This window comes from Histoplasma capsulatum (assembly GCF_000150115.1).
Source record: "Histoplasma capsulatum G186AR genomic scaffold supercont2.2, whole genome shotgun sequence".
In the NCBI taxonomy this organism is placed as follows: Eukaryota; Fungi; Ascomycota; class Eurotiomycetes; order Onygenales; family Ajellomycetaceae; genus Histoplasma; species Histoplasma capsulatum.
In genome coordinates, this window is record NW_025544802.1 from 94,454 (window position 1) to 121,867 (window position 27,414).

Here is a 27,414-nt window from a genome sequence, read left to right on the forward strand (position 1 = left end):
GTTTTATGGACACTCACGTGAATGATATGATGACATAAGAAATTCAACCATTGAGATCTCCCCCAAGACGACGAGAGAGAGGAACAATAACCCGATTATTCGAGTGAGATGACCAAATATTTGAAGCGGATCTGGAGCAATAACACCATAATCGAATTGCCCATTGATGACGCATTATATTTAAATGTCATCATTCTAATGAGAGGAATAGGTCTGTACACAAACGTCGCTTCTCCATGCGCCGAAACGTTATAGGTTTATGACAAAATATCAAACAGTTTGACGGATGTCGCGTCTGTAAAGCTAGAAGATTGAGAGATTTCAATATATATCATGGCAGCAAAACGGAAGGCGTCCTCTCTTCACGCCGTTGACGGTGATGAGCCTGTTGACCCTTCTGACGAGCTCCTGTTCTACAATCTTGGTGGTGGAAATGAAGTCGGGAGGTCATGTCATATCATTCAATACAAGGGGAAGACAGTTATGGTGAGCAATTGTCATTATGTCGTTGTTCGTTGTGCCGCATCGCTTTTCAGTCCAGCCAATACTAATTGTATAGCTTGACGCTGGAATGCACCCGGCAAAAGATGGTTTCGCTGCACTCCCATTCTTCGACGATTTTGACCTAAGCACTGTCGATATCCTTCTTATAAGCCAGTACGTCAAATGATTTTTTTTTTGGTATTTTCGTATCTTTGATTTTGATCTTGGTGCAAATATTCTGGATTGGAAAAGATGAAAAGCATCATTAAAATCTGTATCAAAAACAGCACGGACCGAAGAGCTCTCTATTTCACTTTTCGGAGAATTACTCTCGCAAATTTTGTTACCTCTTCATTCTCCCTTATCCTGAATATATACATATATATATGTATATGTATATGTATATATGAGAAAACAAATGAAATTATCCCCCGTCCTCATCTTGCATATGTGCTTGTTTTTCTCTATCCATCTCTTGTATTGTGCTCGACTTAGCATCGCGCGTCTACACGCATACCCCCTGTCCATTAGTCTGCGTATTTCATTATATTTTCTGTTCTCGAAAACCAGACACCTAGCTAATCCATTGCTTTTGAGCAAACCAGTTTCCATCTGGACCACTCAGCCAGTCTACCCTATGTCCTTAGCAAAACCAACTTCAGAGGCCGGGTTTTTATGACCCATGCTACCAAAGCTATCTACAAATGGTTGATCCAGGACAATGTCCGGGTTAGCAATACGTCATCTTCCTCCGATCAGCGCACAACTCTCTACACGGAACAAGACCACCTCTCGACCTTGTCCCATATAGAAGCCATTGATTTCAACACCACCCATACTATCAACAACATTCGTATTACCCCCTTTCCTGCGGGTCATGTCCTTGGTGCAGCCATGTTTCTTATCTCAATCGCTGGTCTTAACATTCTCTTCACGGGTGACTACTCTCGTGAAGAAGACCGACATCTTATATCAGCGGAAGCACCAAAAGGTGTCAAAGTTGACGTGCTCATCACTGAATCCACATTCGGCGTATCTTCCAACCCACCTCGCTTGGAACGAGAGGCAGCGCTTATTAAATCTATCACATCAATTCTTAACCGAGGAGGACGGGTTCTCATGCCAGTTTTTGCCCTGGGACGAGCACAGGAGCTCTTATTAATTCTCGACGAATACTGGAGTCGTCATCCCGAGTTGCAGAAGATACCTATCTACTATATCGGAAACATTGCACGGAGATGTATGGTTGTTTATCAGACATACATTGGAGCCATGAACGAAAATATCAAGCGCCTTTTCCGCCAACGGATGGCAGAGGCTGAAGCCTCCGGGGACAAGAGCATCAGCGCAGGACCGTGGGATTTCCGGTTCGTGCGCAGTGTGAGGAGTATTGAGCGCTTTGATGATGTGGGCGGATGCGTCATGCTTGCCTCTCCTGGTATGCTGCAAACAGGCACTAGCCGGGAACTTCTGGAACGGTGGGCGCCAAACGAACGAAACGGTGTAATTATGACTGGCTATAGTGTTGAGGGTACTATGGGCAAACAGATCCTAAATGAGCCAGAGCAAATTCCGGCAGTGATGAGCGGCAGGAATGCTGTTGGGCCGGCTAGGAGAATGGCCACTGGAGATGACGATGAGCAAAAGGTCATGATTCCGAGGCGATGCAGCGTGGATGAAATAAGTTTTGCAGCCCACGTCGATGGAATGGAAAACCGCGCGTTTATTGAAGAAGTTGGCGCCCCTGTTGTGGTGAGTTTGTTTTCTGCCCTTCCTGGAAACTTAGTTCCCATACTTGATTTTACTGACAGTTCACCAAAGATCCTTGTCCACGGAGAAAAAAACCAAATGATGCGCCTTAAATCCAAACTGCTAAGTTTAAACACGGACAAAACCGTCAAAGTCAAAGTATATACGCCAGCAAACTGCGAGGAAGTCCGAATACCCTTCCAAGTCGACAAGGTTGCCAAAGTCGTCGGGCGGCTTGCAGAGACCGTACCACCTTCTGACCATAAGGAGTCACGACTCCTGAACGGCGTTCTCGTGCAACACGGATTCAAGTTATCCCTGATGGCGCCTGAAGATCTCAGGGAATATGCTGGCCTGGCTACCACGACCGTCACTTGCAAACAGCACATCACGCTCAACACGGCCAGCATTGAATTGATCCGATGGGCGTTGGAGGGGACCTTTGGCGCTGTTGAGGAAATCCGTCCCGATCGCCCAAAGGCCGAAGACCTGGAGACCAACGGTTTTGACGGGGAGAGTATCGATGTAAAGAAAGAAGATGAGAAAGTAGATGAGGAAATTTCGACGGAAGAAACACTGGCGTATCTAGTGATGGGCTGCGTTACTATCCTCTACACTCCACGAACGCGAGAGGTGATTGTCGAGTGGGAAGGGAATATGATGAACGATGGGATTGCCGATGCAGTCATGGCCGTGTTACTTACAGTGGAGACCAGCCCAGCTTCTGTAAAACGTATGAATGCATACAACTAAAACTCCCCTTTGTGTTATTCGTCGTATTCTAATTTTGATTACTCTTTCAACAGGCTCAAGCAAACAACACCGGCACCTGCACTCGCACACCCCACCCCTCACCTTACCAAACCCACACTCCAACCTAACACCAGAAGAACGCCTCGCGCGCCTCTGCATGCTGCTCGAAGCGCAATTCGGGCCCAACATCGCGCCCATCGAAAAGCCAAAGATCAAGCAAACCTCCTTCGCCGCGGCCACCACCCCCCCCACCACCTCCTCAACACTTAACAAAAATGGCACCTCGACACCAAGAACAACAGCAGCAGTAGCATCAACCCTCTTAAAACCAGATCCAGACGCCACCAGCGCAGTCTCCACCTCAACCGTTTCGGGCACGACAATTACCGCACCCTCCCCGTCCCTCTCTCCCTCATCCACGCCAACACCATCGCCCGAAGACCTCACTGCCGAAGACCTGTACGAGCTCGAATCTGCGGAGCTAGAGCGGCTTTACAGTCTCGGCATTCCCGTGCCAGGTCTGGAGATCCGGGTCGACAAGCATGTGGCGCGTGTGTGGCTGGAGACACTGGAGGTGGAGTGCGGGTCTGCGGTGTTGAGGGACCGGGTGCGGGTAGTTGTTGAGCGGGCTGTGGAGACAGTGGCGGGTTTGTGGAGGGGGCCGATACAAGGAGGAAGGGGGTCGAGGGTGGGAGTTGGGAAGGCAAAGCTGGAGGGAGAAAAGATGGCGGTTAGGGAAGGGAAGGGCTACGGGGTTGATTGAGGAATGAAATACTTCTTTATTACGTTATACATGAAGGAGGAAATGGATCTATATGTACTGTACTTCTAGAATATGATTGGAGGCTACAGCTTCATTCTTTCTAAGACAAAAATGAAAGAAAAAACACTCACTAATATATACCCACGTCGCGAACAGCCAATCTTCATCGGGATAACATCATACTCTTGCATGATCCTTCTAGCTCATCTGACTAACTATCCATCAATGTATGCATATCTATTAATCCATTATTCAGTTAACAATCAATCCATGCAGCCATGGAAACCGATTAAAAAGAAAAAAAGAAAGATAGAAAAAACCCCACTCACAATGGAGCACATACTCCCATTCCTCACTCAACAACTTACTATTATACTGTTATTACCAAGCATAGCAGGCTACAAAAAGAAAAGAAAAGAAATGGGAATGGAAATAATAACAACTATCTATCTACTAAATATCTATCTATCTATATATCTATATATATATTTGGGTCGGCAAGTACATCTGGCGCAGTGGATTGCAGCCTTGAGTCACTCTTTTGATTTTATTTCATTCTACACTCTTTTATATCCTTTTCCTTCGTCCTTTGTTTCTCTTTCTTCAGGAGCAGCGTTGGCTGCTCCTTGATAACCTGCTGAGTCTGTATCAGAGGAAGCTGCATACTTGGTTGAGTAGGGGGTTTTTCAGTCCAGTAGTGGTACATCTGCTGCATGGTTTTTCTCCTTACTTGTATATACTGAGGAGTAGAACCCCCCGTAGATAGCAACCAAATACAACCACTTTAGACGTCCATCAGAAACAATATTACGTGGTTCGGATTTTCGCCAACCCCTCCAACAGCACAGATTAAACACTCGGCGTAGTCTAGCACATGACACAGGGGAACACAGCGGAAGCAACAGAGTGTGCAGCGTAGTAGGGACAGGAACTTGAAAGTTTGGTGAGTACCGTTACTTGTTTATTATTTAATTATTTTCATTTTGCTTCTATTTTGGCAGACTTCCGAAAAAAACAAATCAGGTTTGATATTTTGTGCTATTAATATTTCATGATAAAAATGGGGGTAAAAGCCTCAAAAGAATAAGGGAAACAAGGGTGGAAATGGCGAAGAGCTGCGGAACGGGGTATTGGTAAAGTGTAATTGCAATTGAACTTGTATCGGGAAAGGATTATGAGAAGGCGGAGAACGTGAGTGACAAAATCAAATACGGCTCTTCAGATCCTCCTGCAGCAGTCATTGTGTTGTATGAAGGGTTAAAAATAGACATGCCATCGTCGCTGACCTGCAACGCTTAAAAAATGGAATAGAGTCAAGGGGAAAAAGGTAAAATGAAAAAAAAAAAAGATGAGATCCCGTGTACTAAGCGATACAGACCGCCAAAGAGATAATATATGCATCTGACAGCGGAACGGTGAAATAACATTTGAAACTGAAATATTGAGTACGAGAGACTGGGAATGACTATCGGAATCGGTACGACTTGTGAGCAAGGGGGGACGTGGGAATTTGGCCACCTAGGGTGCCAGCAAGGGGGTCTCGAATCCGGCCACCTCTCATCGGCGTTTGAGTGCAATATATACATATGTAGACAGGGGGGAGACTCTGGCGGTCCAGGCCAACGCATTTCGTATGGAGCCAATGTGTGCAAGATTCGCTAGTTCAGTCAAGGAGGTTAGTAAAATGAATAAAAAGGGGTTTTATTTGGTGAAAGAAGGACGGGGTAACATACCACTGGATCATCAGATGTCCACCATTATCCATCGAGTTACAAACACACCTGGTTCCATTGCTAGGATTGCTCTGGCGATCGGTAGTTGGTGTTGCAAAATCAGGATCCGTAATCGTAGTAGGTGAACTGATATCTCCGTGGTGGGAACCGAATTGACTACCAAGCCCGGGTGGAGATGATCGTAATGTTCCCTGATTATGCAAAGGGCGCGTCTTACGGTTATATAGGGCTGTGGGCAGCTTGGCCTGTCTACTCCGTGTCCTCAACACCTGTTTCAGTGCATGCTGGGCGTCACCTGCCTCATCGTCGTCTTCTTGAGTGGCTTCGGAGTCAGTTATCGACTGGCCGCGCGAGTGGCCACCTGGAGGGTTAGTGTGTTGTCGACGAGTCAACATCCAACTGTCTTTCTGAGCGGGTAATTGTGGTAACCTCCCGCTACTACGCGACGAGTTTGTCCAGGGCGAATGTCGTCCAGAGTGAGGAGATGCCACAGTTGACGAATAAGAGGAGGAGCTTTTAGACTGCGGGCGTGAGGTGGAATGCGCACGCGACATGTTACGCTGCCGTGGAGTAGATTCGGGATGTATATGAAAAGAAGTGTTTGTACTGTGAGAAATTGGAAAATCGGATTCATCTGAGGATTCAGTCTCACTCTCAGCGGACGACTCTTCTATATCCATTCCCGGTCCACGAGCCAAGGTCGCCGGTGGCTCAGTTACTACTTTCATCTCAGTTTTAGCGCGTCCATCCTTCCCAATTTTTAAAACCACCGACTCAACAGGTGCACATAGAGCTGCCGACGAGCTAGGGCGATGAAATGAGGGTGCTTCTGTTTTCAGAGGTGACAAGCGGCCTTTGGTAGGGGTTTTTCTTACACCATTACCATAAGAGCCAGCGCCAGAAGAGTAATATACACTTGCATGGCGATTGTGCGGGTGGGTGGAATGAGTAGAGTTTCGTCTGGAGAGCAACTGCAAAGATCGTGACTGACGGAGGGCATCCAATGCTTCATCAGCGGCTTCAGCTTTGCGGCGGGCTAAACTCTTAGCACGCTTCAACTCTTTCAGTTTTTTCTCACGTTTGGACTCCTCAGTTTGATGATGATATGGTTGACGGGTTTCCAGCCGAGGGGGCGTATTCTGTGGCATGTTTGATTCTGAAAACCCGAATCTACGAGCGGGAGAGCTTAAGAACATGGCAGGGTCCTCATCTCGTACGGTGGGGAGACGGGGGGACGTCGAGAACGAGGAATGATAAAGGTTAGAGTCTATGGATCCCATTGAGGGGGTATTGAAAGCGTGAGAATCGTCAAAATGTCCCATCCCGGACGTGGCTTGTATGGCATCGAATTTGGGAACCTGGAGGGTATCATTCTGCAGTCCGCTTTGAACAAATCCATGATCAAAGGCAGCAGTAGTTGTTTGGTTCGGTCCGAAGGGGTCTCCATAATTGTCTGGCATATCCAGCGAATCAGTTGAGAATTGTGTATCCTGGTCCCAAAAGAGCCTATTTTGTGGCAAGAATGGTGAATCTGCGGAGGAGCCAGCAGCTGCCTGGAATAGGTTCAGAGTTTGACCATCAAACAGGTTGGCGGAGATTCCACCAACCCGGCTTGGAGTCTGTAGGTGACCCGAGTCGGGGGGTCCCATCATACCATCAGCACCGCCAGTAGTACTCCCTGTGGTTAGATGTGTATGGACGGGATTGCTCTTGTTCTGCATCTTTCTCCTGCCCGTGCTCGTTGGGGGTGGGGTTTGCATCGAAGCTGCTGAGTGTTTCGCAGAGTCACTTGTACCCTTACCACCCTCATCTCCCTGATCGTCTGATGCTTCCTTCCCAGACCTGCTGTTGCTGCTTTTTTTTGCGCCGCCCTTGGTCTTCTTCACCCCAACAGTTCCAGCAAGTGTAGTCCGTTCAAGTTGCGGGGAAAGACTCAGTGCAAACGAAGCAGAGGGCTCAAGGGTGGAATCCCGTTCAGCTAAGCCATGGAGATAGTTGTGATTGGAAGGGGTCGTCAAGCCGAATCGCTGGGGGGTTTTGAGGAATTCAGGGCTTGACGCGTAGGGGTCTGCCGTGTTCCAGGTGACTCGAGGGTCGTAGAAGCTGGATTCGAGCTTCGGGGTTTGGAAGGTCGACTCGCCGAAGGCAGCAGAAGTCGGGGTTCTCTTTGGGGTCTGAGGGTCGCCATTGGAGGAGTTGAAACTGCTCATGTACATGTAATAATGCCCAAGCAAGTGTCAGCATAAAAATTGCAAATTTAAAGTTACATGATATATTATGAGCTGACGGTACAAATGCTACCGAGGCGGCAGTGGGGCTTCTTGGGTGGACAAATTGGAAAGCTCAAACATTTCTTCGAACATTTCTTCGACCATCCAAGTACTTGGCGAGAACCGAAGAGAAAGCAGAAGATGAAAGATGGAATAGAAAAAGGACAAAACGGACCTGTGGATTGGACGGTCCCAACTCATATCAGCAGAATGTCAGTGTTAGCAAACATGGGAATTGACGAGCCACCCAGCCAACAAAGGTCTCACGAGCCCGGATGTATTCGAACTTCTGATGTTGCGGGTGTCTAGAGGGGATAACTAATAGGATCTTCCGGGAGGGACGTCGTGGTCGTTAAGAAATCAGGATCGTAACTGAGCAGAGGCGAGGGATGTTGTCCTTCAGCTAGCCGTGGGATGGATCTGGGGTGGATCTCGTTAGCCGGCGGTCTAAGGAGCTCCCAAGGCTAGGCAGAGCAAATCGGAGGTCAAGTAAACAGGCAGCAGGCCTGGACGGTGGTGGGGAATGGGGGGATGCTGTAGACTTGAGGAGACACAGCAGAACAGCAAATATCAGAGGCTCATCACATTCATGGATCGAACAAGGCAGAAGAGAGTGCTCAATCGGAGATGGAGCAGGGTGGTTGTGCACTTTGTTTGGCGAGGGTGTAGTAGAGGTGAAGGTGAAAATGAAAAATGAAGTTGGAGAGAGTGAGTTGAGGAAAGAGAAAATCCGAAAAAGACACAGGAACAGGAAAAGGCTGAGATGGATTAAAGCAGTCGTTAGTTAACTTAAGTTAAACCTCTGATTAGACCAATTTGCTTTTTACTTTTATTTCTCCAGAGATTCGGGCATTAATAATAATAGTAATAATAAAGAGTAACCTCCATCAGACAGTAAGTTTTACTCTTCTTTTCTTTTATTTGGATATTTCCTATTCGGACCAGGGCAGGAAAGCCAAAAAAAGGCACCAAAAGGTACAAAAGGAACAAAATGTTCGGATCTCAAAATTACACTGGAGCTATCCATTAACAACAAAAGAGAAAAGAAATACAACCCTCGACATCTTACATCTTTGAGCTTTGCTTCTTTTTAATTTTTTGTGAACTTTCCCGTGCCCTGACGGGCAGATCCAGGGCTCGACAGCGAACGGATGGAGCCAGACCACCCAAACGGGCGGGGCGGGCTCCATCATCCCCGTCATTCATTACTCTTATTGCCGTTGGTATAATTAATTATCCAGAAAACAGAAAACACCTCCTCGTTCATAGTTTGGTAATTAAGATAAGGCCTTTGCTTGAGTTCCACCAGGGCGAGGGAGGACTCAGGCGAGTTCCAAATGTTGCTACGGTTTTAGGTATAACATTAAGCTTATGCTAATAGTCATAGTAATATATTTAACCAAGGGTTCAGACGGATCTCAAATACACCAATTAGCCGAAGAGGGAAACGGGAAAGAAAAAAAGCAAAAAGGAGAATAATAATAATAATAATAATTTAAAAAAGCCTTGGAAATCAAGGTAAACAGAAGGACATGTATGCATGATACTCCTGGCTGCGGTCTAAAGGCAGCGAATCAATCAATCAATTTGCATGCACAGGGAGATTAGAGACGTTGCTTGTATCTTCGCCCCACCCCCACTGCTAAGGCTAGTTAGCTTTTCGTCAACCCGCCAGTGCTTGCTCGATGGATGGGGTGGTTTAGTTTGCTTCGCTTCTTATTCCCTCGGGCGTGCCATGCTTCGATCTACATAAAAGAGGTGATCAGTATACTTGTTGGACGATGACAGACATTGCTTATCCAGGAAAGAGAAATTGATTTGTAGCTGTAGTTGTATTTGTCTGCCTCTATCTGGCCCTGGAGCTGGAATCATGCCCCTCGTATGAGTCCGGCCTCTAAAGTGACCGCATTTCCTGAACCCTACACACATTCATCGCAGTGCACTCCCTTCCATTGGCACCCCTCCTTGGTAGGGGTATACAGCGTGTGCATAGCAGCGTTTAGCCATCTATCAAGTCCTATAATTATTTTAATATATACCACCAACTCACGGCCGGCCCCTGGCTGTAGGATAAGGACAAGAATCCGCTGCAGGAAACGTCAAACCAATTCTGCCCTTGCACCAGGGTTACGTGAGGACTTCGAGGCAGTATAAGTCATTACTGACTGGTAACCGTGGGTTTGACGATTAAATCCATTTCTTTTTTTCTTGACTTCTCGTTATCTCATTTCATGAGCCAACAACCCAACTCAGGCGAGCGGCAACTGTCGGGCTTGCACCGGGCACGACCAAGCTCTGACCCATGGCAGCTGCACGTTTCAGGATATCAGCAGAAACAGATTTCCGCTTCCCCTAGTTTTTTAACTTGAATCAGTGGGTGATGAGCAAGACTCTAAACATTGTTGTCATAAAATAAGGCAAAAAATGGGCATTGCAATTCAATCCGGACAGAATGAATGCTGCGAGGGCCAAAGTTAACTAGCACTACGATTATCGTTCCCATGGTTTGGAAAGACCAGCGTTTAGATTGGCTTTGCGCAATAAGTAGGCAAACCTCATCAATCAAAGATCAGGAACGAATAATCAAGAATAAACGAGAAACAGTGATCCTACCCTGCCTCTGCCTCGAGAATGATATATGCCTTGGCAAGGGGGCGTCAGTGTTGGGATAGGCGATCCTAGGGTTGACGGGAAGGACATGGACCCCGAATTATATGCGGGTACAGTACATGTACATACATATATATATAGTAAGTATACATATATTATATAGATACATACGTAGATAGATCCCTAGCACCCTGAATCGCCAGTCTCCCGCCTTCAGGCCAAGGCCACGAGAATAAATACTCGCAGTACCTTGCTTGGAATGTGTGTGTGTCTTTTCCAACTTTATTTAACCCTCGGGCATCATTTCCGCGTTGATGTCGTGCTTACCAAATGCAGGCACGCGGCGCTAGTATAGGCGCTAAATCGATCGACATCCACTAGGTTGCTTTCGGAAAACGTCTCCAGATCAGGAAAAAGCAAAACAGAACCTCGCGGAGACAGGAATGGGAACACCTTCAACATCCACTTCAGCAAGCCGCGATGTTATCGCAATTCATCTTTGTCTTTAGGCATTTCCTCCGACGATCTGTCGTCATTTGCCCTCTTGGGGCCCCAACCCAATAGGCCGGCTAAACCAGCAGCATGCCGAATGTTGAGAAAGGAAGATACAGCAACAAAATTGCTTATATATATATATCTTGTCGTTGACTAATGAGCGTTTGAGCGTTTTTGCTATTGTCTGGCTGGCAAAACCAACTTGAAATCCGTCCAAAGACTCACACACAATCACCTCAAACAAGTCAGAGATAGTCAAGTTTTGGGCCTAAACTCCCTATGTCGAAGGTGATCGGTATCATCAGAATTCCAGCTTTTTCAAACCACAGAGCACTAGGCACCGACGAAAAGACCATCCAACCAACCTAGGATCAGTGTTCTGTATGATAATCTATCCAACTGACTATGCAAGTTGCATGGCTATCCAGCTCAGTGAAAACGAAAGAAATTGTCATTAGCTGCGGAGAAATCGTGATGAGCCCATTTCGTTGTGCGTATACTTTCCCCAGCGTTTGAGGTTAAGTTGGCGGGGATATCATATACCGTGGGTTGTTGGGGTGGACAGTACAGAGAAGTAGAACCCACTGTGTGTGATCAGTGCATCACATTTATTCGCGGAAATTTCCTAACTATAGCCTGAGAGGCATGGGAGTGAGAGTGCTGAGAGCCTCAAGCGTTATTTGGAATAACCTGGCAGGAAAATGAAGCGCTGTCTCTCGGTATGCATTCAGGATTTCGTATGTAATGGAAGCTTGAGTTGTGAAGGGTGTCTTCTATTGCCCAAACTATAGCATAGCTCCTGGCAGGCATATTGTCACAGTGCCGACTTCAGAACTATTCACACAGAGAGAAACTGGAAGCATGCTGTTCGGCGCAAGACCATACGGTTTGGTCATTCTAGACAGTGATGTAGGTCAACACAATAGCACATCAGCAGTCCAGTTACACGCAGCTGCACATAGGCTGCAATCTAGAGTGGTGGATGCAATAGGAGGACCTGCATTCCCTCTGTACCGTCCATGCAACAATATATTTTTACTTCCAACGGAATTACCAAGGAATACTACTAGCCGGAATAGCCAACGCAGAAATTAGTATTTCGATCCCATGGAAATATAAATGAAGCAGAAAACGCCTTGTGTTGTCAGTACAAACTTACGGAGGATACGTGACGCGCAGCCGGAATAAATTCACCAAGATTTAATTAAAGTGAGGCGGGTATATATCATATCTGACGCAAGGAATGGAATGCTATTCAAGTCATTGGTCGAAGCGTTCCGGGGTTGGGTTTGTATCATGGTGTTGTCGGATACATCCATCAACGTTTCAGAGCTCCCCAACAGTAAGGGACCATCACCGAGCAAGTTATTCCACCATGGCTACCGTAACAACTAAGGGCAAGAGGAAGGGGGCCCCATCTCGATCCCGTACACGAAAGCAAGCGAATAATACAACCGTGTCGAAAGTCACTAGGAAGAAGAAACGGGCCTCTGACTTTGAGAGCCGTCTGCCCAGGCAGCTGCGTGGAGCGTTAGAGAAACAGAACGTTGTCAAAGAAAAGTTTGGGGATGCGTCATTGGAAGCTGTAAATTATTTTCTACGAAGGGGAACCTGACAAGCTGATCTGACATAGAACAATTTTTACTAACCATTAGTATCCAGATCCGAACGGAAACCCAAGGTCCACCACCAGGCTACGTCTTCGTTCCGAAGGGCGACGTCTACATCACTCGGAACTGCCGCAGGCTCTCCCACGACGCAAAGCAGACTGTTTATACAGTATATGTAAATACCACGCCCCTAACAAGCATCTTGGAAAAACCCCTAGCTGCAAAACCTTAAACCCACTCTTTTGACATATATCAACAAAATCTACCCAGAACCCGCACACCCAGCGCACGCTAGGCCTCTACGTCCCCTCCCAAGTCCACACCACCGTCACCAAAACCGCTGCAAGCACCCTCCGCGCCCGATCCCGCGCCGTCGCCCAAAAGGACGCCCGCGACACCTCGAAAGCGCGCACGCTGCTCCGCGCTCAATTCCCCGCCATGCCAGCCGAGACCCTGGAGAAAGTGCTGGGCCACGCATTCCTGAAAGGCTCACGGCGCGTTGGGAGGAGTGGGACGGTAGCAAGTGAGCAGGTCAAGGTGAGCTTGGCGGTTGATGCGCATATCCGGCATGAGCATACGGAGTATGAGAGGTTGCTGGGGGATGGGGTGGAAAGGGCGGAGGCGAGGGAGCGGGTGTGGGGCCTTGTGAGGAGGATTAGGGAGCTGTGGGAGGGGAAGGGAGACGTGAGTGCGGAGGCAGAGGCCACTGCTAAAAGTAGAGGGATGAAGAAGCAGGGAAAAGTCGTGGCGAGGAATGGTAGGGTCAAATCATGAGTTCCCTGGCCTTGTTTACGCGGGAGGACAGGCCACGAATTGTCATATGCAGGAGGCGGAACATTCCCAGGCACCCTCTCCCCACTGCCGCACTCTGTTATCTCCGTTCGCCATGTCGGGAGATTTATGAGGGCATTCTGATAACGTCATAACTGACGATGTACAGCATATCTGTAGCGTACAGTGCATTGGGGCGGTTGGTTATCGTGTTTCTATAGACCTTAGTCCACTTGTTTATTTCATTCAAGTACAGGTATGCACGGTCGTGATAGAGTACAAAGAAGGCTTGGTGAGACATACATGCGCAGGGCTTTGGAATTTGCCGGATAGAGCGCTGGTTAAAAAGACTCATAATTTAGTTGGACAAAATTATGCTTTTCGATTATGGCACAGGTAACTAGCTAGCTTTGAGTTGGTATTAGAGCTCCAGAAAGAGTAATATTAAAGTAGATTTCTCAAAGGACGATTGTGTCCCAACTCCCACTACTCAAGATGACGCATATTAAGCAATTTGGACTTAAGCTTTTGCAAAATACAGGTGCCGATGTCTAGGGAACCACAACTGTTAAGGGTCCCTATACAATGGAATAATTTGAACGCAAACCTTCCCTCCATCAATTAACTCTTATGTCTGCATAGGCATTTTGAACATCGAAGAATATGGACGTTATTCCAATGACCAGTATCCTCGAAATAACAGCTGAAGTCTGCATCGCAGTTGATATTGCGACAACACTTCGTCTGTTGGAGAAGCTGAATGCAATTGTCGAAATCTTTCTTCACTCTCACCGCGGTCTCGATATCGCTTTGCGCTATAGATAGTTTATTCCCAAGCAACTGCAACTGCTCCTTCAGTTCTTCATTCGCCTTTTTGTACAAATCAACCACCTTGCATATGACGCTCTGTGCAAAATCCTCGCTGGTAATATTTTCATTCGCGTCCACGAGGGTTTCGATTCGCGCGGCCGCACTCTCAGCGAGAATTTCATGTAACTTCTTGTCACCCGTTGACCTAAGAGCTTCTTCTATGGCAGTACCGAAGCCGTGTGGTGACCAGGAAGTCGTAAGGATTTTCTGAATTCTAGAATTGGAGAGCTCTCGTAGTTGCGCAACGTCATAATAGTCCGCAATTGTGTTTATTTGTATGTGGCGTGATAATAACTGGTTCATCCTCGGTGATTGAGGTTCATCTGTGTGGATTTCGCCGTCGGATGGGATGGTAGACTGTCCTCCTTCCACATCCTCGTCGTAGTCTCCCGTGTACATAAAGTTTACCATCTGCTTCGCAGTCTCGACATCAAACCCGGTTATTTCGATAGTATTGGTGACCGCCTCCTACATGTGGATAGGTTAGCAAAATTGATAGTTAGGCGAATACGGCTCCTCCCTCTCTCCCTCTCTCTCTTCCTCGCTAGACATATGTATATATATCTTACCTTGAAATCTGAGTCACAAGCAGCTGCCAGAACAGGCGAGTGGCCACACACTATGGCTCGATGCACTTTGAACTGCTTGCCCTGGCACTCCAAAACCAGATCACTGTATTTTCCAGATATCATCAATTCAGCAAAACGTTCACTTGGGACGGAGTCCGACATGATTGCAAGTCAATCGGATTTGTTCGACCAAACCGCAATCCGCTTCTACTCTGGTCGAAACCCTTGAAGGGACATATGTCAGATCAAATTTGGATAGATAGAGCTATCAAGATCGACAGGGAAAAGAGTAAGGTCGAATAGAATATATGAGAAACTCAATAACACCTGACCTAGCTTGGTTGGCTATTCATTCAATGGGGATTAACACACAGGGAAAATGTAAGCAAATCTTTGAAAGAAAGAGAGAAATGGAAGTAAACATAACGCAATCTGAAGGGTTGATATCAAGTTAGCTTCTTCGTTGCATGCAGATATCATGATCAAAGAAAACCAGTGGCGAATTCATTGTCTTGCGCTCTGAATGAAAGCATTCATGGAATCATACCTCATCAAACGGGAATCTACCACTTGCTTCATCTGGGGAGAGGGGCCAAAAAAAAAAGTACATCTCAGGCAAAAAAGCGACAAACCGCTCTTAGAAATCCAACCCCTTTCCTCCTCTCAGTGCCGAAACATGAGTCCCGTGAAACCCAAACCCGATGGGCCCCGCAACCTCCGCCCTGCCAACCTCCGTCATATCCTTCGCATTAAGGACAAGCAAATACGACCTCCCCTTCAACCCATCTAACACTACGGAGAGTAGCACCCCGTCATCCTCATCGAACGGTTCAGACTCCCCTTCCTTTTCCACTTCCTCAATCGCTTCCCCATCGCCATCCGCCCCACTCTCACTTTCACTCCCTCTTGGACTCTCATTAGTCGGCATTCTCCTCCTCGGCACGAAAATAGCCTCGCCGGCATTCTGCCCCCATTCATTCCAATGTATGGATTGCCTGGTTTCCGTGTCGAACTTGACAAGCCCATCGACGAAGCTCGATTTACCCGAGGATGTGACGCCGTAGACATAGCGGTGGCGGTGCGTGACATAGTTCGGGTTTAGAGTGGGGAGTTCAGGTGTATCCAAAGCGTCGGCTTTGAAGTCTAGGGTGGCACGCCGGGACTTCGTTCTTTTTCTTGAAGACGATGTTGACGTTGAGGAGGATGCTGACAGGACTGGGAGTGACGGCAGGCGGAACCGCTTGTATAAGCCACGGCTAGCATCGTTTGTCCCTGCTGCATACTTGGAGGCGTCAGGGGAGGTGGAGATGATGTTCGAGAGGTAGAAGCGCTTGAGGACGTCAAGATTGTTGTAGGCAGTTAAATCCGCGACGATATCGATGCTCCCACTGTCATCAAGTGTGGGTTCTTCGTACGCGTTGATCGTATGGAAGCAGAAGAATGGGTCGCTTTTGTAGGTAGCAACGAGCCCCTTGCCTCCCTGATCGGCGGGGCGGCGGTCAATGACATACCAGGTGGTTTTCTTAGACGGGTCATAGTCGGCCATTGCATCGATAATGTTCTTGTGCCAAAGAATTGCCAGGCCACCCGCAACGTAGAAAGAGTTCCATACACAGAGGACGACATAGTGTTTCGTGAGGAAGAAAGAATGTATGTATGCGGCGCGGGCATTGGTGAGGGTTGCGAGGATGGAGGTTTTGCCCGTTGCGGCTGAGACGTGGAAGACGTGGTAGATTGGACACTTGCCAAGTTGGAGGTTGAAATTGTAGACATCGCCAGTGACCGGGTCAGATTTGGCGTGAGCGGCGGATAAAGGCCCCTTCAAGTCTGGGTGAAGGACTTGCTGTGAGGCTACGCCAATGGGTTCCAAAGTCTCAGGGTCTAGGGTTTGAAAGGCCGCGGCATCTGTTTTATTGGCTAATGTGTGTATACCAGACGCATGTCCAGAGGTCTTTTGTGTGGCTGTGCTGCTGAGACCAGGGAAATTGACCGAGAGCGTGATGGACATAGATCGCTGGTCTGCTCCGGTCCTTGCTGGAGCAGGCCGGAATAGCGACATAACTTTCTGAAAATAGCTCGTGCAGGGTTCATATCGAGCACCGAATGACATGTCTTTGCCTTTGCCAGTCTTCCTGATCCTCTCGATCAATCCGTCACAGCAGCTTCTCGAATTATAGAAGACACGGACTGAAGGATGGATTTCATCTGGCGGCAGGATTTGGAATCTATGAACCACTGACAGCCCATCGAACCAATGGGCTATTTTAAAGGTTTCTTTTTTGTCCGTCTCTATTTCACTGCGACCTGTGCCGGTGCGGTATAGGACTCCCGCAGCCCATGCAGGTATGTCACCGGTGACCTTGAGCTCGACCGGAATTCTCTCTTCATAGGTAGAATTGAACTGCGTTCAGTTAGTGATGGACATAGGTATTAATTCCCACTAGCACCGGCTGAAGAATAATGATTCAGAGGATGAAGGGTTGGGGGTAAAATGCTAACGCCCTGATGGTTTGGCCAGTCATTGAATGACCTGACTGAAGTATCCACGGCATCCATGGTATGAGTGGTCATCTGAGCGAGGTGCCCCTAGAATAAGTTGCTGACTGTCTCACAGAAAATATCATAACATTCGTGCCTCAAACGATGAAAAATATAGTTGACGACTTTAGTGAGTTACATGTAGAATTCCAGCTTCAGATGAACAATACGAATCGACAAAAATGATGTCTCTTAACATAAAAGATGCCAGAGAAGTGATTGGCAAGAAGACAACCAAGCAATTATTATTCATGAGAAAATGGTCGTTAGGGAGCCATCACAGCAATCTTGGAGGTTGATATTCGACCACCCCATGTTCTAAGTGGCCCGAGCAACTTTCTGGGTTGGCGGCGAAAGCCAAGCGGAGGAATCAGACGGAACAAGTCCAATGATCCCAGTGAGATCCGCCCGTACTCTGTCGACAAACAAGAGATCTAAGAAGAAAAAAAGACCCTGGCGGCCATGTGGTTGACATTTGACCAGAATACAGGCCGCCCTGATGCGACACTAGGGAGCGAGCGGCCCAGTTGATATCGAGTCGATATCCAGTCGATGTCCAGTCGATGCCGAGCAACCCCACCCGCCAGGTCATCAAGGTGGCATCCAAGAGCGTTGAAGAAACGGTCTTCGGCAAGGAGCGCATCTCATTAGCTTAGAAGTTCATGATCTTCATCATTAGTTAGACTTTTCGGTTCATCGCTCGTGCATCGCTCGGCAAAGGGCTTGGCAGTTTCGGAAGGTCGACCATGAAAATAGCAAAGTTTGGCGAGTTCGAGGCCGAAGCGTTCATGGAGCCGGCGGCCTGCCTTGATTTGACAAGCAAAATGAAGATCTTTTGATGTCGCCTTCGTGGGCCAGTGGCAGACGAGGGTGGCTGGTGAGCCACCAAGGACAGCTTCTAGGCCCTGGTATCTAGCTTGACGGTAGGGCCCTGCGAATCGAAGAGGCCATTTCAAGATTGTTTAAGTTGATTGTTAGCTGAATAGCCGAGCGAACTGAAACGTTGGCGTTTTTTTTGGCTCTGGAGCGGAGCAATCCCCAACGTGAGGAGATGTTTCGGATGACCAGAAGACCCTTTCGTGCGTCAACAGAACAGGACATTTTATATATTTTTGATGTTGCCCCGTTGGAGGAAGAGATGCAGCTTCAGAAAGCCAATGATCCACTGAGAAAGATCTCGTGTGCAGGAATACGAAAATTATAGGATGGATGTTTTTTCAATGCTCACGGCACGAGCATCACTGATGCCTTCGCAGCCGTGCTAGTCCACTAGCAATGGATACAACCCTGGATCGAGCGGTTGGTCTCGTATATTATCCCTGCTGTTGCAACCATGATGCAATCGGCACAGTCAGTCCGAAATGAAGACAATCCAACCACGAACGTCAGCAAGCTACGGTGAACACTTTGAATCCGCCAAACAAAAAAATAAAATAAAAATAAAAATAAAAATAAAGAATAAAATAAACCGAAAAAGAAAACCCCTACAGAGAAATGCACATCCGCCCACTCGAAGCGGCAGACATCCCGGAGGTCGCCTCCATCCTGGCCGATGCTCTGTTGGATGATGAACTCTGGGCGTGGCTTGCTCCGAACCGGTTGAAATACTATTCCGAATACCGGGCTGGCTTCTTGATGCGAACCAAGGTACGGTTCTCGACCCCCGGATGGGTCCTCAATGTTGCTGTTACAGATCCTGAAGATGAGGTCGGGAGAGAGCATCGTCAGGAGCATGGCCAAGGGTGTGAGTCAGGGGGGAAAGTTGTTGGCTACTGTGCCTGGGAGCGCGTGGGCGACTCTCCACAGGCCAGGAAGTGGAGGGAGGACAAAGAAACCATCGGATGGTGTGCGTGAATATCCTCGCCGAAGCATACATATACGCAACTCACTCCGTTTGACCCAGGAATAATAACATCCTAATCACCCAAAATGCACAGGGCTAGAGAGACGGCTGCTAAACCTACAACTGCGATACGCCGATATGTTCATCCAAAACAACGCCATCGATAGTTCCAGGCTACGAACTTACGCCTCAGCAACGGCCGGTAACTTCCCGTCAGACATTTTTCCAGAGCTCTGGTATGTCGGCATGCTCGCAATTCACCCCGGATATCAGCGGATGGGAATTGGGAAAATGCTGCTGCAGTGGGGAATAGAGCAAGGGATGGCGGAGAATGTACCCGTGGGATTGGAGCCCAGTCTCAAGGGGGCCGGACTATATAAGAAACTTGGATTCCGGGACCTGGGAACTGTGGAGCTAATGGGAAAGGAATGGGTAGCCATGATGCTCTGGGAGCCTCCGGACCTGAGCGCTGAGGAGAGCTGGTTTGAACGGGCAACAGAAGCGGAGCGGAAGAAGGAAGAGGAGAAAATGATGCTCAAGGGGGTGGAATAACCCATACTGAAAATCTAGCGCAGAGAAATGTAACCATCCTTTCTGTACATGTACTGGTTATCGAACCTAGATAGTCTAGCTTGCTCCATCTTGTCCAGTTATGCCACTGTCCGCCGGTGGCTGACTGGTTAATGTATTCACAGGGTTATTCGCCCACTCACCCCACGGTGGAGGATGAGATATATCAAATGTTCTCCCGGTTAAGAGTCCCTTGTATAAAAGAAACAAGTTCGAGTGTACACATAGTCATAGCGAAATACTCCTCATGCTCGATTGCTTCTGGCTTAAACAGGATTTTCAAATTTATGCCTTGTAGAATAAATTTAACGATCTCATAGGGGAGCGAATTTCAGGCATGTGCTGGCTCTTTTTCCCTTTATCGAGAAGGTCATACAACATAATAGCCGTTAGCCGCTATGGAAATCTATCGTTTCTATCCATTACGTGAATCTACCAGAGACTTGAGACTCCAGCAGTTATCTGATATCTCCCGAGAATAGCAGAGAGAGAGTAAAGCCTACAGACAGAGCTCTAGCGCGCGTTCAACATAGAAAAAGCTAGGTGTCTCTTCGAGTCTGGCATCTCCCCAGAAGGTTCAGGGATATTAGTATATATAAGAATGCAGGTTTCGATCTTTATGATTGGGTAACTAAGCGCCCTGTGCCTGGCCACAAGGATATCTGTGCAAGCATGTAACGAGAGCGTATGGAAAGTATGACGTCAGATGGTGGTCTGAGCCAAGGTCGACTCCCGCACTTGACTGCTTCCGTACTAGTGGCTTAGATATCATTTTCCACCAGATCTTCCACCAAAACACCGATCATTTCAGTGCAAGATATCATCATTCCTTTTACATAGTTAGCCAATAGGGTTGTTAGGTTATACTAGATGAGTGGTTGACCTACGGGTGTAAAATATTAGCTACAATCCCCGTTAGAAGGATATGGAGCTCCAGCGAGCGACAATCCATCTTGGTTGTGGAATCTGACTGAACCTTCAATTGACAGCTTCTATATTTTCAGCGATAGCATGAATGCCGCAGTCCAGCTTCAAAGCTTGTTCATTATTTGGAGCAGGAGGGCTTGATTTGCACGTGCTTAATACAGAATAACGATCTGGATCGCATCGAACTACTTGTTCTTGGACAAGCTGTCCAAGTGAGTCGCAGATCTCGGAACCTGGAGCTCTAGGATGTTTACGCTGAAACTATACTGATTCAACGCACCTGTGGTAGCACTTATTGTCAGACTAGAAAGCAATCGGGCGTCGACCCTCGGGAAAAGAACCATAAAGACCTCTAACGACGAGTCCGGGGAATATCGATACTGCGCAAAATGACTCAATTATACTCAAGTTCAAATTTCCCATCAGTAAAATAATAATTCAGAAAGCTGTTGACCTCAGTGAGGGCTCTTTAGTTTACCCGAGCAACACACCCATTTTATTCTGAGTAATATTGGTGTGGTCGCTGGCAAAGTTTGGTGTTTTTAAACATTGATTTATTTTGCCAAAGCAGCTCTCCCCCATCAATTTCGCCTGCAAATCAAATACATACACAGAGTACGTTTGAGTATGAACCGTACATTGACCACTGGGAAGGCGGCATCCGCACAATCAGCAGGAAGAGAAGTTAAACAAACAAGCGCACACCCGGGAAGATTTAGTTACACTTATCCGCTGGCTCTGGCAACTTCAGCTCATACTCCCCATCACCCTGAGCCACATCAGGGCCCGGGTTCGGATACTTGACTTCGAAATTCGTCATGGGTGTCTGGCACCCGTTATCGATATTCGCAAACAGGAAGCTTGGGCGGTCATTGAAAGGCACTGCTGGTGGCGTCGTCGCTGAAGCACCATTGCTGCCGGTGTCGCTCGAACTACCACCACCACATGTACATGTACATGAGCCTGTATCTCGCTGACGGTACTGGTGGCCTTGCGGCAGGCCCCAGTCTCGCCCGTGGCGCCCGTTCCTATGCCCAGAATCTGAACGTGACACAAAATCTTGCTTCCCCCCTTTTTTTTCCGCTCCAGTGATCTCCACTGCCGCACAAAGCATATTAAATTCCCTCTCCCGGTTAATCCACGTCCACGCAAATACTTGTACGCCAACCGGTGTGTCTCTGGGGACCGTAAATTCAAACGTCTGCTTCTCCGGGTCCGTCCCGCCGTCCCGATACGGGCAATTGCCTTCAAAACTCTTCACTACTTTCCATGTCGCGCCTTTGTCGACACTGAATCCGACCTGGCATGAGCCGCCGTAATGGTTTCCTGTACCTGTGAGGCTAAAATTTTGCTGCGACCCCGCGGCCCAGGAGGCAACGGATTGGCCCTGTGGTGTGTTCAAATGGCTTAGGTACCCTTTGCAGGGGAAAGGTGTGGTGCGGCCGCAACAATTATAGGGATAGTCGAGGTGAGAGTCTGGCGCATTCGTTAGATGCGGATTGTTTGCGGCTGCGAAGGGTGGTGGGTGGTAGAGACGCATATGAGCCTGCGCAAGAGTGGCTAGGCCAATCAAGTAGAGCGTTTTGGCTGATGAGAGCATCCCTTGGTCGGTCTATTGCTGCTGGTTTTGCTGTAGACCACCTGAGCGACTTTCTAATGAAGGAAATGACAGAACTGCGATAGCAAGGCAGGGTTTGTATGTTCCGTGTCACAGATACGGGTGTCTGGTTTTTAGAAGCTTCGAAGATGAAGCAGGTTCGGGTAGATTATGGAGATCAGGTATTTTGGAGAATGGATAAAGCATGAACACAAAGAGAATCTCGATAATAAAGAAAACAGGCGTGGGTCTATTGTTTAGTATTTATTCACATGGACGGTGCCATTAAACAGCAGATGGTGTGAATGAAACATCTGCACCTGAAACACTGGACTAGACAATCCAATGATAGATTGCCTGCTCCACCTTGAAACATGCACCATAAATGCGGAGAGATATCTAAGATTTAATTACCCATGTCAGATGTAGTCTCATCAATTCTTGTGGCTGATCAATGAATGTTCAACTCTATTTTGCCTGAGTTGAGTATTGACAGCATCATCGGCGCTATCCGATCTTTTCCGCCGCTGAATCAAAAAACCTTTTGGTGAATTGAAGCCACCAAAAGAAATGGCATAGAAGAGAGAGAAAGAATGAAGGAAATAGAAAAAGGTATCCATGCTATTACCCATCGCTTTTCATACTTACCTCCCGCCAAAATCCGGCTTGTAGGTCTTGACGCCTCCACTTTTCATAAGCTCCCGTAAAGCCATGGTCGCATACTGGCTGGATCCCAACTGTAATTTTATAATCACCGCCAGTTTATCAGCAGCCGCCTTGTCAACCTGTCCTGTTACCTCTTCAGTCACCTTTTCAGGTCTCCTTGCCTTCTCATGGCCATTCTTCGACTCTTTTAACTTATCAAGATCCGTTTGCACAAACTGCTCATCATCGTTTGCATACGCCTTCACCTCAAACGAATACTCCGCACCTGGCTTGCTAAGCAGCTTCCGATACCCACCGCTCAAACTGATATCCTTCCAACTCCTTCGCATGTCGAAGGGATCCAGCTTACCGCCTCGATCACTGCTCATGAAATCCTTGTAGAATGCTTTCATCTCGTTGTCTGGGTACAAAATGTCAAAACCCGGCAGCGGCAAGACGATGTCGAAAATGGTATATTTCCCGCTCGCAGCCTCTTCCGCAGTCAAGGCCCGCGCCCGCTCGAACATCTCGTCGGGAGCGTTGGCGCTATCGCCCGCGTCAGGCAGCACGACAACGTCGCCATCTGCATCGAATTCATCAACTGCGGCAGCTGCACCCAGCCCGTCGCTTTCTTTGAAGTCGTTGATGAGCACAAGGTCGCCGGCGACGACCTTATCGCCGTACAACCGCCAGCGTTGGCTCGACGCAAAATTCCATACCAGTGATTGGTATGCGTGGACATACATGAGACGGAGGCTGCGGGGGATGGTTCCTAGCGCACCGAAATAGTCATTTTTATTTCGGCCTAGGTGCCTGATGATGCTGGACTCGGCGGAGAATTTACGAGGGAGCTTATTGGCGGCTTCATTGCATCTGCCCGTTGTCTGGAAAATGTGGATCGCCTCTGCGCGCGCGATGTCGTCGGCGCTGATGAGGGTTTTTGTCTCCTGTGACTGTGCCTGGGATTGTGTCTGTGTGAGAGTTCCTGGATTGAAATGTAAAATGCACTCGCAAGCACCCTTGAAGTCGCCCTGCAACATCTTCAGTCCCACGGTATCAGTCCGTGTGGAGAACGTCCCGAAACGCTGCAGCCCATAGTAATTAAGGTAGCCCCGTTCGCGAAGATCATGAAGAGCCTGGGAGACAATTTCAGTAGCCTTTGAAACTCCATTGGTCAACCTCTCCTCATTCTGGCCAAAGGGAAATTGGCAGTCGCGAAGCGTGATTACAAATTCGTTCCCATTCAAGTCTCCAAGCTCAAGGCGATCCGTGCGATACTCGAAGTCGCCAACGGCTGCGTTCCGCAGCGACTTTCCAACATTCAGCAATCGATCCGCATATACACGATAAACACTGGCACGCTGGACAGTTACCCCACGTCTGTCCTTCGTCCCAGCAAACCCGAACTGCTTTGCATTCATTTTCATCTGACGAGCAAGGAACGTCACGACTTCCATGGTGTCCTTGTTTTCCTTGTAGATGGTGAAATGCAAATGTTCCCCGCCTAACTCGCTCCAGCCCAGCTTTCCCCTGCAGGTATCCCGTCCACCTCTACCACCACGCGACTCGGCACCCTTGCGTGATAAGGGAATGGGGGTTATTGCCATCGTACCATCGCTCTCCGTGGTTGAGTCTAGACGAGACGCGAATATACGTCGAATAGCTTGGTGGATTTTTGTCCGGAGCTCCTTGTCTGTAATTACATCAGATTTTATACGCCCAAGATCGCTTACTTTTGCGGTGGGTCGCGAGAGAGCCCGACTGTGTAAGAGGATAATTTGTTGAGCGGTTTCAGCACCGAAATATTCTTCAAGGAGTTTGTTGTCCTCATCTGATAACTGGAGTAGGATGTTAGAGAGTCTTGGGGAAAATACAGATTCAACTCGGATATCCTCACTTGAAACTGGGGTGTCGCTGTAGCGGTCGCCTTCGAAGCTTCTGTTTCCGTAATATTTTTCTCACCATCCTCTGATGCTTTTGAAAAATTTGCGTTCTGGTTATTCCCAGGCGCAGCAGGCGTGGGCTTTGGAGGCCCTAAGCTGGCAGTGGCAGCTTTAAATGAATGAGGGAGATCGAGATTTGCCAGATGCAGAACCTCGCCGGAAGGGAGAATTTCGTTGACCAGGAAATCAGTATATCTGCATTGTAGCAAATACGACCTGATTAGCACTGTTACCCAAGTTGTATATATACGTTGTACCTGAGGAAATACCTTTTCTTCAAGATACCGGAAAAGCTAGGGAGATGCGGGCTGACAAAATCGGTGATGCCGACCTCCGCCTCTTTCAGCGCCTGGATATCCTGGCTGTCCAATGCGGCGGGAGGCCCAAATACAGAAACAGGGGTAATAGGAGAATTGGAATCTGGGTCCTTTGAAATCTTAATGCGCTTGCGTGGGGATTCATCCTCGTCCGGAATTTCTCTCCCCATTGTTGCTGGTGTGGCTGCCGCTGAGCGCAACCTGTAGCTATGATGGGAGAAGAAGAATTGGGAGCTGCACAATGAAAGGGAGATGCACGGGATTCGTGTGCTAGCCCACGAGATAGGTAAGGTGAACCTCGAAGAGGCCAAGGCGTGGAGGAGATTGTTCATCTACGAGGGGTTGTTGTTGGATATGCTCAGAGTCTGCTTCTCAGCGAAATATTTCTGACGCCAAGACATCCCAAGCCCTAACGATTCTTCCCGCAGGATTGATTGGTTCCCCAAGATCGATCTGATCCAGGAGGACGGATGGTGACACTGGGATTGAAATTGAGGCCTCTTGTGAGGACTTTGTTAATAACTAGTCACTCTGGATGGGGGATTCTAGGACTTTACTGGCCATCTTGTCGAAATCTTGAACATGCGTGAATTTGATCCTGGACAAGATTTGGCACATTTCAACGAGATGTTATATACTATTTATAAAGGAGAGATATATAGAAATCGGTTCCAACAACAGAGAATTGTTGAACGGATCGGTTACATTCAATCATACGGGAATTTTTATCATAGTTTGGCCAATCATATCTTTCTCCTCTTCTTCCTATTGAATCGACGAGTCTTGGCAGAGTGCTTGAGCCAGCTGAGATACTCGGAAGGCTAAGGATGAACTATTATTAATCCATGACCAAACGACGCTGAATATTGTGGACATCCGAGGGTGGAGGTGGGAGATGGCGTCAGATGGAATGATGCTAACGCATATTGGATTTTCCACAAAGCGTTCGTAGTAGACCACCATCTGCATCCATGATGGAATCTTCTGTGCCAGAACATTGCTCTGCAAGGAGAGGCTGGAGAACGAAGGATAACCTGCAGCCCGAATCAAAGAGGCCAAGAACTCATCAAGCCTGCCATCAGACGAAGATGCAGGCTGCCGGAGGTGGCAAAGGATCTGACAATTTCAAGGATGCGTCTGATTTAACTCTTATGTGGGTTGGCAAGGACGAATATGGACGCCCGAAACTCGTATCAGAGCACACTCTAGGGACGCGGGATTGGCGAAGTATGTGACTGCAGTTTTGCATAGTTTTCCTGAACATAACATTTTTGATTTTAATATTGGACACTGATAGATTCTTACCAGTCGGGGACCCGAATATGGATATTTGCTATGTCTGCAAACTCAAAAATAACGTCTTTGGGTGCAGAACATGCCTGCGCTCTTGTCATGCCATTTGCCTGGTTCCGCCACGGAGGGACTCGGACGTGCCCTCTCCGTTCCACTGCCCTCTCTGTGTCGAGAAGAACTGGCATCTTAAAACCCCAGCACACATTACTACATTATCCGCGGTCTCTTCACTGAAGAAAAGCGAGTTTAGCCCAAAACGTTCACACCCAGCAGTGAATGCTGCAAACCGTTATTCTGCAACCTGCGAAAGGTATACGATATCATGTGAGTCTGTGGCTACTCCTACCACGGCGGTATCTCCGTCACCAGGAGCAGAAGGGTGCATAAAATCCCTTTGCACGTCCCAGGAGAGCGGATTGGACGTCCCCTACCAAAACGACCCTTACCAGTCCCCCAAAGAACAAGCGCAAAACTCCACGGATCAACGACGCTCGGATTGCTCTGCCCATTCGACATTGGGAGGAGCGGCGCCACGACGTTCAAGATACCAAACCGTCTCCAATGAAGTCGATGATGCTCTTTCGACAATATACCGCGAACTCGAGATGGGGGTAGAAATTCAGTCCCGGATGAGGGATTTGCAAGCACGTGTCAGTTTTCTGGAGCAAGAGTTGAATATTGCGAATGGACGGGTTGTTCTATCGCAGCAGGAGGTTGCAGCGAAATATATGCCCGAGGTCAAATACCTGCAGAATCAATTATGTATGGAGAGGAAGTCCAATGCTAGACTTGCGGAGGAGAACAGCAAACTCAAAATTCAGCTGGAAGAGCTGTCGTTGGCTGATCGCTCGAGGGAGTTGGAGGAGTGGAAGCGAAAGCTCCGCGATTTTATGAACGGCGGCGCTTGACCTCAGCCACTAGTTGGCGGTCCTGAGGTAAATCCCATCGTGCGTATATCAATTATTAACAATCTCTGGCATTTCGGCATGTTTTATGTTTTTCATTGAGGTATAATTTGTTGAGTTTACTTCCCCCCAACAAGGCACTGTCTCTGGTTTGATTGTA

The 27,414-nt window shown here is 48.0% G+C and overlaps 9 protein-coding genes across 9 annotated transcripts; 4 read left to right on the forward strand and 5 right to left on the reverse strand.

Moving 5' to 3' along the window:
- Positions 1–333: 333 nt before the first annotated feature.
- Positions 334–3,963, forward strand: HCBG_01246 (endoribonuclease ysh1; the record flags this gene model as incomplete). The annotated part of the gene is made up of 6 exons (XM_045428296.1): positions 334–486; positions 560–657; positions 1,089–2,235; positions 2,305–2,965; positions 3,039–3,632; positions 3,905–3,963. 6 exons carry the CDS (start codon positions 334–336, stop codon positions 3,961–3,963), a joined length of 2,712 nt encoding a protein of 903 aa, XP_045290082.1.
- Positions 3,964–5,213: 1,250 nt separating this feature from the next.
- HCBG_01247 (PHD finger domain-containing protein) lies at positions 5,214–7,691 on the reverse strand (the record flags this gene model as incomplete). Its single annotated transcript, XM_045428297.1, has 2 exons — positions 5,214–5,406; positions 5,482–7,691. The coding sequence occupies 2 exons, from the start codon at positions 7,689–7,691 to the stop codon at positions 5,214–5,216; spliced, it is 2,403 nt and encodes an 800-aa protein (XP_045290083.1).
- Positions 7,692–12,231: 4,540 nt separating this feature from the next.
- HCBG_01248 (uncharacterized protein) lies at positions 12,232–13,621 on the forward strand (the record flags this gene model as incomplete). The annotated part of the gene is made up of 3 exons (XM_045428298.1): positions 12,232–12,441; positions 12,519–12,635; positions 12,737–13,621. The coding sequence occupies 3 exons, from the start codon at positions 12,232–12,234 to the stop codon at positions 13,238–13,240; spliced, it is 831 nt and encodes a 276-aa protein (XP_045290084.1).
- A 237-nt stretch (positions 13,622–13,858) lies between these two features.
- HCBG_01249 (uncharacterized protein) lies at positions 13,859–14,838 on the reverse strand (the record flags this gene model as incomplete). The annotated part of the gene is made up of 2 exons (XM_045428299.1): positions 13,859–14,575; positions 14,677–14,838. 2 exons carry the CDS (start codon positions 14,836–14,838, stop codon positions 13,859–13,861), a joined length of 879 nt encoding a protein of 292 aa, XP_045290085.1.
- Positions 14,839–15,313: 475 nt separating this feature from the next.
- HCBG_01250 (retinal pigment epithelial membrane family protein) lies at positions 15,314–17,232 on the reverse strand (the record flags this gene model as incomplete). The annotated part of the gene is made up of 2 exons (XM_045428300.1): positions 15,314–17,077; positions 17,176–17,232. The coding sequence occupies 2 exons, from the start codon at positions 17,230–17,232 to the stop codon at positions 15,314–15,316; spliced, it is 1,821 nt and encodes a 606-aa protein (XP_045290086.1).
- Positions 17,233–18,708: 1,476 nt separating this feature from the next.
- On the forward strand, positions 18,709–19,609 carry HCBG_01251 (uncharacterized protein; the record flags this gene model as incomplete). The annotated part of the gene is made up of 2 exons (XM_045428301.1): positions 18,709–18,958; positions 19,152–19,609. The coding sequence occupies 2 exons, from the start codon at positions 18,709–18,711 to the stop codon at positions 19,607–19,609; spliced, it is 708 nt and encodes a 235-aa protein (XP_045290087.1).
- A 1,130-nt stretch (positions 19,610–20,739) lies between these two features.
- On the reverse strand, positions 20,740–22,094 carry HCBG_01252 (uncharacterized protein; the record flags this gene model as incomplete). Its single annotated transcript, XM_045428302.1, has 3 exons — positions 20,740–20,834; positions 21,046–21,200; positions 21,313–22,094. The coding sequence occupies 3 exons, from the start codon at positions 22,092–22,094 to the stop codon at positions 20,740–20,742; spliced, it is 1,032 nt and encodes a 343-aa protein (XP_045290088.1).
- A 701-nt stretch (positions 22,095–22,795) lies between these two features.
- On the reverse strand, positions 22,796–25,226 carry HCBG_01253 (pseudouridine synthase; the record flags this gene model as incomplete). Its single annotated transcript, XM_045428303.1, has 3 exons — positions 22,796–24,634; positions 24,694–24,934; positions 25,009–25,226. 3 exons carry the CDS (start codon positions 25,224–25,226, stop codon positions 22,796–22,798), a joined length of 2,298 nt encoding a protein of 765 aa, XP_045290089.1.
- Positions 25,227–26,144: 918 nt separating this feature from the next.
- HCBG_01254 (uncharacterized protein) lies at positions 26,145–27,257 on the forward strand (the record flags this gene model as incomplete). Its single annotated transcript, XM_045428304.1, has 2 exons — positions 26,145–26,283; positions 26,365–27,257. The coding sequence occupies 2 exons, from the start codon at positions 26,145–26,147 to the stop codon at positions 27,255–27,257; spliced, it is 1,032 nt and encodes a 343-aa protein (XP_045290090.1).
- Between the last annotated feature and the right edge of the window lie 157 nt (positions 27,258–27,414).